This window comes from Colossoma macropomum, unplaced genomic scaffold (assembly GCF_904425465.1).
Source record: "Colossoma macropomum unplaced genomic scaffold, Colossoma_macropomum, whole genome shotgun sequence".
Classification (NCBI taxonomy): domain Eukaryota; kingdom Metazoa; phylum Chordata; class Actinopteri; order Characiformes; family Serrasalmidae; genus Colossoma; species Colossoma macropomum.
In genome coordinates, this window is record NW_023494802.1 from 3,798,333 (window position 1) to 3,807,198 (window position 8,866).

The 8,866-nt window shown below is 40.2% G+C and overlaps 1 protein-coding gene across 2 annotated transcripts; it reads left to right on the forward strand.

Moving 5' to 3' along the window:
• The first annotated feature begins 689 nt into the window (after window positions 1-689).
• On the forward strand, window positions 690-8,853 carry srsf6a (serine and arginine rich splicing factor 6a). Of its 2 annotated transcripts, none has more exons than XM_036590878.1 (6): window positions 690-878; window positions 4,395-4,579; window positions 6,430-6,545; window positions 7,327-7,529; window positions 7,624-7,701; window positions 8,064-8,853. In XM_036590878.1, exons 1-6 carry the CDS (start codon window positions 772-774, stop codon window positions 8,518-8,520), a joined length of 1,146 nt encoding a protein of 381 aa, XP_036446771.1. In that variant the 5' UTR covers window positions 690-771; the 3' UTR covers window positions 8,521-8,853. The 2 variants fall into 2 exon arrangements, with proteins under 2 accessions (XP_036446771.1, XP_036446772.1); XM_036590879.1 differs by having other exon boundaries at window positions 8,091-8,853.
• Window positions 8,854-8,866: the final 13 nt, after the last annotated feature.

Sequence of the window (8,866 nt, forward strand, 5' to 3'; positions counted from 1 at the left end):
ATAAGTAATAAATGTACCAAACACCAAAACATACTCAATAGGTAAATTATTTTTCATGAAATCATTTGTATAAAATACAAATTTAGTTTTTAATTTGCATACATTTCCATCTCTTTTATCAAGGAATATTTGTCATTCCAACACTCATACATGAACTGCCTTGGTAATGAATGATAACGAGTGGTTCATAATTTGTCAAATCAGCATCAAATAACAATTGAATATGTCTCATGCATTGTATTAACTTTTTTATCCATATGCATTTTCTTAATTTGATAACTCCACCCCTCATACCCAAGACAAAACGTGAGGACTTTTATTTTAAACTATGCCAGTCTCCATGTTGAAGTTTTTCAAATCATTTGATAAAATACCAATTAAGTTTTCAGTTTACATACATTTCCATCTCCTTTCTTTTTATCAAGGAACATTTGTCATTCGCACCCTCATGCATAAACTGCCTCGGTAATGAAAGAGAAAACCTGGTTCATATTTTATCAAATCAACTAAGAACTGAGTTTCTCAAATCAAATAGTTGTTTAGCACTTTAAATTCATATGCGCTTACATTTTTTTATAACTATTTTTATCCATTTGCATTTTATAACAAGTCCCTCACGCATGCCCTGAGACAAAAAGTAAGAGAAGGACTTTTATTTTGAAAGAGATCAGTCTCCATGTTGAGGAGCTGAAAAGAAGGTGGTTGATTGTGGCTGGTCTCTCTCTAGGCTGGTGTGCAGTAGCGGGCTTTAGTCGAGGCACCTCCGGCGTAATGCCTCGCGTTTATATCGGCCGTTTGAGCTACCACGTCCGAGAAAAGGACATCCAGCGCTTCTTCAGTGGATATGGCAAGCTTTTGGAAGTCGATTTAAAAAACGGGTATGAATTTATTAAACCTTTGCAGTTACACGCTCCTAAAGAGGGCATGCTTGCTCGCAGCAATGGCGCTTAACGTTACCTCGCCACGTCCATAACAGCTTATGCAATATTAACGTTACATAATATCAGATATTGCGTTTTTGCATCCTTTTGAGTAGCCATGCGTTGGGGTATAATGAAAATTAGTTGACTAGCGAGTTCAACTACTCGTAACTGCTGTAACTTCAATGCGTTAGGCGAAGCTGTAGTTGGTGTGTTGTTTGAATTTTCCGTTCCACCTTAAATTGTGCAGCCGTTACATTCTGGCGTCACAGGCTCAAGCGACAGAATGGAGCTGCTGCGCCAGTTAAGGTGGAATGGAAAATTCGATTGAGAACTTCAGCCTCGTGTTTATTTAACACTGCGGTCGACGTACGCCAGCTAACTATATAATTAGGATATGTTTAAGGCCTTACGCGCATATTTTTCTTTTCTGTGCGTTCATATAACCTGGTTTAGAGCAGAAATGCTAACATCAGCTATTTAAATTGCACATAAGTAACGTTAATATTAGAAATAACGTTAACACTTATGGCTCGGACTGCTAAACCCGTGCTTTGTTTTGCGTAGGATCTTTTCCAGGATGAGTATTTTTTATGTAAATTGTTTGTAGTGTCACATAACACAAACGTAAAAAAACATATGCTTGCTCTACAGTGTTCTTCAGCTCTAGCTGCTATACCACTGAATGCACAACTTGTGGTTGTGTTCTATTTTTACACACTATGTAGCAAGTGTGCGGCTTTGTTTTGGACACAGCCCAAGTCCTCAACCTGATTCTTGCTCCGCTGTTTTGTTTTTCTTTGTGGTGCAGTGCTGGAATTGGGGAAACGCAATATCTGCGCAAAGCTAAATCAGTATTTCACTCTCTTTAAATAGACATACTAGTCCGCTCAATAATCAGAGTGTAGAGGAGGGATGATATTAAATCTGTGTGGAAGGGTTTCTCAGTCAAGCGTTCCTACTGAGCATGCGCATATCATTAGTCTAGCGTAGTAACGTTTTAACCGTTTTGTGTTTTTTAATGTAAATTGAGTACATACTCAGCTTAATATTACTACTTACCCCACTGATAAGCAGATTTTGGCTTTTATAGTGCCCTAATTATTCTGTTAATGCTGGTTGCATTTTCTGACAGGGTGATTTTACGCTATCCAAATATCCTACCTGTAGTTTTAATGCTTGTAGCCCTAAATCGTTTTCTGATAGTGATTTAACGCTAGGGTAACAAAATACCATAGCTACAGTTTTAGGTAGAGCGCCAACTAAAAAATATGCTATGTGGGAGGACATTTCGATAACGTAGCACAGTTCGTCAACATTAACGTTTATTGCTGTGAGGCATCATGTCCTCCAACACGTGGGCGTTTTCAAATGGTTGTATATTCTGTTTTTTTTTCTGCATGAACATAGAAACAAAGCCAATGTTCTTCAATGAAAGGGAGCCGAACAGCTCTCTGTGCTGAAACATGGCTGAGAGAACGAGGCTAAGTTAGCTAGCTAGCTACATGGACTCCATTTTAGAGAATATCGTCTTCGTTAAACCATTAAGACGTTTGAAATGTAAGATATTAAGCCTAATATTCAGCAACTATATCTGTACATGCGTAACAGCTGGGTTCATTTGTGGCTAGATGTCACGTTATTCACCATTTCGATCCTTTTTTCCAATAATAGCCCGACTGTATGTGCCCCGCTGTAAGAAAGAAAGCTAGCTAGCTTGCTAACGCTAGCTAACGAGCTACGCCGATAGAAGCTCTACAGTTTAACGTTTGGCTCAGCTAATCTATGCAGTCGAGTCGTTCTGGTGTTGAATAAGAACTAGTAATAACGTATAACTCGAGATACGTTGAAAATGTGTATTTTCGCTGCAAGGAGAGTCGTTTTTCTATACACGTAGCTAACGCAAGCTTGCTAGCTGGCTAGTTGCCTTTAGCTTCCCAACAGACAAGTGTTTCCTAACTTAATGTACGTCAGCCCTCCTTTTTATATAATTAACTGAAATAGACATAATGTTACAAAAGATGTCACTCTAACCAACATTTGTAGGATACATGTGCAGTTGTGGACAAATAAATAGCTAAATTATAAGTTTCAGTAGGAATGTAAATTTTATTGTATTTAACTGGGTGTTTGGATTATCAAAGGCCTCATTTTTCTACAGAAGCAAAGATGGACTCCATCAATACAAAACAGTGTGAAAATAGGCCTACACACTTAAAAAGGATGGTTCTTTCGGGGCTCTTTAGTAAAGGCGTTGTTTCTCTGTAGAACTGTTTGCATGCTTAAATGGTTCTTTATATGGTGAAATGTTTCTTTAGATTGATGGAGAATGTGGTATGTGTTTCTCTGCAGAACCTTTTGGAAATGGTTCTGTACAGCACCAGAAGGGTTCTTCTGTTACACCCCTAACGTTGTAACAATAGCAGAACCCATTTTGGTGCTATATTGAGCCATTTTCAAAAAGGTTCTAAAAAGCACTACTAGTTCTGTTTATAACCGGAAGTTCTATATTCCACCATTTCATGCTTCAGAGGTTCTTTGCATGGATAAATGTTTCTGTAGGTTGATGGAGAGTGTGGTGTATATATGAGTTCTATATGAAACATTTTTTTTCTGTTTAGCACAAAAGTGTTCTTCTGTTACAAGCTTGACATCATGACAATAGCAGAATTTTTTTTTTTGGTGCTATATAGAACCACTTGCAAAATGGTTCTGTTTAGAACCATATACAACACATTCTCGATCAGTGTGAAGAACTATTTCACCATGCAAAGCACCATTTAAGCATATATGGAAATTTCTATATAGAACTCATGGTTCGAAGTAGCATCATTGCCTTTCCTAAAGAATTCCTTTTAAGGAGTTCACTTTTTAAGTGAGTTTATTTTGGACATTTTAGCACAGTTGTATGCCTACTACAGAGTTGCTGTATTTGTAAAGCTACTTGCAGCATTGACAGAGATCTTTTGTAAGGTTTCCTTACAAAAATGTCCTGAAGGATTTTAAATCTGTGCACAGGTTGTGTAGGTATCAAGCAGGACACATTCAAAACACATCAATAATCCTTCAGGACAGGGTACACATCTACATGAATCCTGTAGCTTTGTCCATTTCTGTTTTATCAGGTATTTAGAATTTCTTTGAGATGGTCTATAATCTTGCAGGAACTGTGGAAATAACGTAAAAGACAGCTTATCCAGTGCATCATTATCCAGTGTGGTCCCCTTTCTGAGTCTTGGTTACACTCTGTTTTCCACGGCACAGTAGCTGTTATGGGTCCACATATCTAAAGCAGCTCTGGGGCAAAGCACTAAACAAATACAGTTGATTTGAATTGAGTTCTGTAATGTGTAAAGGTCTATATTGCATTCTAATGATGTTCTTTTTTTGGAAATGCAAATGTGACCAAAAGTTAATGAGCATATAGCATTTCAAGTATGTGGTTTTGAAATGTGGTGACTCGTTTTGGTCTAGGTATGGCTTTGTGGAGTTTGAGGATACCCGAGACGCAGATGATGCGGTTTATGAACTCAATGGAAAAGAGCTATGCGGCGAGAGGGTGATGGTAGAGCATGCAAGAGGACCTCGGCGGGATCGCGATGGATATGGTGGAGGAGGAGGAGGAGGAGGAGGAGGAGGTTATTATGGTGGAGGCCGCAGTAAGTGTGTTCCGAAGTGTGAAGAAATACCAAGAAATGGGATTTTGGTCATAAGCCACACTGTTGTAAACTATATATTTAGTAATGATATTTTTTAACAATGCTTTTTGCAGCAGCCAAACAACAAATCAAACAGCTCAAATAGTAGCCCCACTTTGCATTAGTTCTTAAGAACTTCAGGATTGTCAGACTAGAGTGGAGGTAGGCCACAACACTCCACGTTTATGCACTTTGACTGCTTTATACAACTGATTAAACTGCAGTAATTTAATCTAATTCGGCCTCTTTCTTGAGAGCAGCTGAAGCAAGAAAAACTGTGCAGTGCTCTGGCTTTCCAACACTTGACTTTGAGAACACTGATTTAAATGTTATACTTTGCAGTATGCAGTTACATTCTGTAGTCTGAATGCACGTTTGATGTAAGTACTCAAACTTTCTAAGTAGTGTCCTAATGTAAAAAAAACAAAGTTTCTTAATGTCACAAAGACACTTTTTAAGTGGTATATCTATAAGGAGGTGTAATGCATTTTGGAACTGGCAAGGGAAGAACTATTGAGCTGAAATTAGTTCTTTAACCTTTTCCTTGCAAGGCAGGTTTGGTCCTAAATCGTGAACCTCAGTCTTTCATTTTTATCTTGATCCTTCTTGAAAAGAAAAATCCTCAGCCATGGATTATCTTAGAAAAAAAAATGACAGCTTTCTGGGGGTATAACAAACAAAAAAGGAGGACTGTTTAACAGATTAAAAAAAATGGATGCTAGCATCTCCTAAAACTAAAATAACTCCCAGTAATACTTTAAATACAATCATGTTTCTGATGAAACAAAGGGTTCAGAATGACTGGAGGATCTTGATACTACATGGTCACTCTAGTTTGTCCCATTAATTTATGTCCAATGAAATGGACCACACCTACTTACACTGGATAAAATGTGCAACCTTTCGTTTTATGTTATTGATAAATCTGAGTCATTTGCCCTGTAAACAACTAAATACACTGTTCATTTGGAGTTTGGAAGAAACTCTCTCCAGCTTATTATACTGATGTCAATGTTTTGTATGTTGATTTATTTTCTGATTATCTACTGTTCAACCGTATGTTGTAGCCCAGTGGAAACATAAATGTCAGTTATTATGTATGACTGCTAAAAGTTGCAATTTTATTTTCAGTTTGATTGCCACAGTAACAGAGACCTTGATGTTTCAATTTGAAAGAGTCCAGTGGGGGCTGAGGCTGAGTCCGAGTTCGTTGTGGCTAAGATGACTACCTGACCGGTTTGGCCTTGGCCTTCACCTAACAATGTGTGTGTGACCTTTGCCCCTTGATGCTTTGGCTGACCTAACCGGAAGCCAAGATGACAGCAGCCTTTTGCCAATAGACCAGGGGTGATGGTGAGGAATGCTAGTTATTATGTTGTCGATATGGAAAGAAAGCCTCTAGCCAAAGATGTAAAAGCAATCTCTGAAAGGGAGGTGTTCGGCTAGGCTTACTGTTCAGTGTCGTCAGTGATATACATACAAGGGAGAAAAAACATGTCTTGTGTGTGAATGTCTGTACTATATTTTGCTATACAGCAAGTTGACATTCTTTGATTACAATCATTTCCTTCTGTGTGTTTTATGAATTCCTATATCCCTGTTCCAAATAGTAATGCCATGTCTGGGAGGCAGCAAACAGCTCATGCCTGAGTCTGTGAACAGGTTTGCTATAAGCAACATAACACTGTCAGAAGGCAGTCGCTGCCAGCTTGGGCAGTTTATGACTTTTTAGGCTCTAGAATGAATCTCTCTGAGAGGAGAGGAGTAGAGCTTTCTAACTGCTGCTCTTCCTTTCCTCCTGTCTGTTGAAGGTGGCTACAGCAGCAGAAGTCGCTCAGGCAGGGACAAGTATGGCCCTCCGGTTCGTACCGAATACCGACTGATTGTGGAGAATCTGTCCAGCCGCTGCAGCTGGCAGGACCTGAAGGTGAGTGGGCGACGTCAGCCATTTGATTTGGGTTACCTTTTATATATTTTCAGCATCTACAATTTGAATCAGTTAAGACCTTTTGGCTAATGTGCAAACAGAAAATTTAATTAAATTCTGCTGAAATGTGATGAATTTTCTTTAAGGAATCTTAATCCAGTCATTGTGAAGTAAAATGTGTGTTCAAATGAGAATATTAATAGTGAACAAAAATGATAGTTTGTGGATATTTTTAAAGTGCTGTTTCAGGACAAGTAAAAATAATGCACCTCAGTCATAACAAAGATTTGAATTGGCTGGGGACCTAATAGTCCAGCGGTCAAGGCGTTTAATGTACTAGAACCTTAACAGCTTAGGAAAGAGTGTCACGTTGTTGTGATGCATTAAAAGGCTTCAATATCTATATATTTGAATTCTCCTTGATTTAAAACTCTAAATTAGCTAAACCATGCATCAGCAAAGAAGAGGATTGTGGCAGCAGCTGTGCTCTGTGGTATTAACACAGCAGTTAATACTTTTGTCCATGCCATCCATATGGAGCTGTGTAGGCGCTTGGTTGTTGTGCATGGACAGTAAAAAAAGTGCTTTTGCCTGTGATTTTTGTAAAGTTGAAGCCAGCTCAACTTTGCTCACCAAGAGTTATGTTTGCACTATCCCACAATCCCTCACACATTGTTTGCCAGTCCATGTTGAAAATAAACGGTGGCATAATTTGGAATGATGTTTGCGTGCGGTGGATACCATGCTCAGATGCAGAATTGACAGTTTGTTGTTCTTGCAGGACTTCATGAGGCAGGCCGGGGAGGTGACCTATGCTGATGCTCATAAGGAGCGTACCAACGAGGGGGTGATTGAGTTCCGCTCACACTCTGACATGCGGAGGGCTCTGGAGAAACTCGATGGTACAGATATCAATGGCAGGAAGATCCGTTTGATTGAGGACAAACCACGTCGTCGCCGCTCGTACTCTGGAAGTCGCTCTAGGTATGTAAACAAATATTAACAAAAGTATATGTCAGGTTAGAACCACTGAGATTGCATGTCATCCATAAACTTATGTTTGCTGCTTGGCCTGCAGGTCCCGAAGCCGCCGCCGCTCTCGCAGCAGGAGCCGCCGAAGCAGCCGTTCTCGAAGCAACTCGAGATCTCGCTCAAGGTGAGTGTCACTCCTGTTTTATCTTTTACTGCAGATTCCTGCCTGTTCTGTTTTCCTTTGCTATGTTGGGTCACTACCAACAGCCATTAAGCTCTATAATAAGTGAGCCTATGGTCAAGGAACTTCTGACCTCCTTCAAAAGCAGAAGCAGTTTATTGACTAATGGTGGTCTGCAGTCATTTTTGTATTTTGCATTTTTTTACTCCTCATTTAGAAAGATTGAATATGTACCTTTCTCTTATAAGCATTTTGTAAATTCTGTAATTGTTAAAGCTTCCCCGTAACGTGCTTTTGTACAGTTCCTCTTGGTGCTGGAACTTTCCAGTTTCTTTTGCGATCAGTGAAGTTTCTATCTTCCACAGGTCTCGTTCCCGCCGTCATCGCTCCAGGTCCCGCCATAAGTCCCGTTCCCGCTCTGGCCGCAAGTCCCGCTCCAAGTCTCCTTCCAGCAAGTCCCGCTCACGCAAGTCCCACTCTCGCTCCCGCACCCACAAGTCTCGCAGCAGGTCAGCCAGCCGCAAGTCACGCTCCCGTTCTGACACCCGCAAGTCGCGCTCCAAGAGCACTTCCAAAGTGAAGTCCGAACGTGGCTCCCGTGGCCAATCCAAGGAGAAGTCAACCGGTAAGAAATCACGCAGCCGCTCCGCCTCTCCTGCGGAGAATGGAAACGAAGAGCGTGGCAAGTCTGCCTCTCGCTCACCTTCTCCTCAGGCTGAGAAAAGTGGTTCAAAGTCTCCGGAACGGGCTTCCCGCTCCCGCTCCAAATCTCCATCTCGCTCCAAATCCAGATCCCGATCCAGATCCGCCTCCCAGGACTAGGTCATTTCTTTCCTCTCGCCATGAGTCGGTCTTGTATAACATTTGATCGGTTTTAATTTGTCTGTCCTTCTCTGAAGGCAGTTAACATTAAACAGAATAGCTTAGATGTTTTATACGTTGCATGAGCAGAATTATACAAATTCTGAGCTTAGTTCTGTGTTGTGCAAATAAGCAGTCATATAAGTAAACCTTTTCGTAACCTGACTTGGCTTGCCCCTTGTGGCCAATGATGCCCACCTGACACAAGTGAAAACTTTAAGTATGGTAATATAATGAGCGGATTTGTCTTGTGGCTTTGTCATTCACATCAGTTAAACCTGTTGTACTGATTTTGATTTTGTCCTGT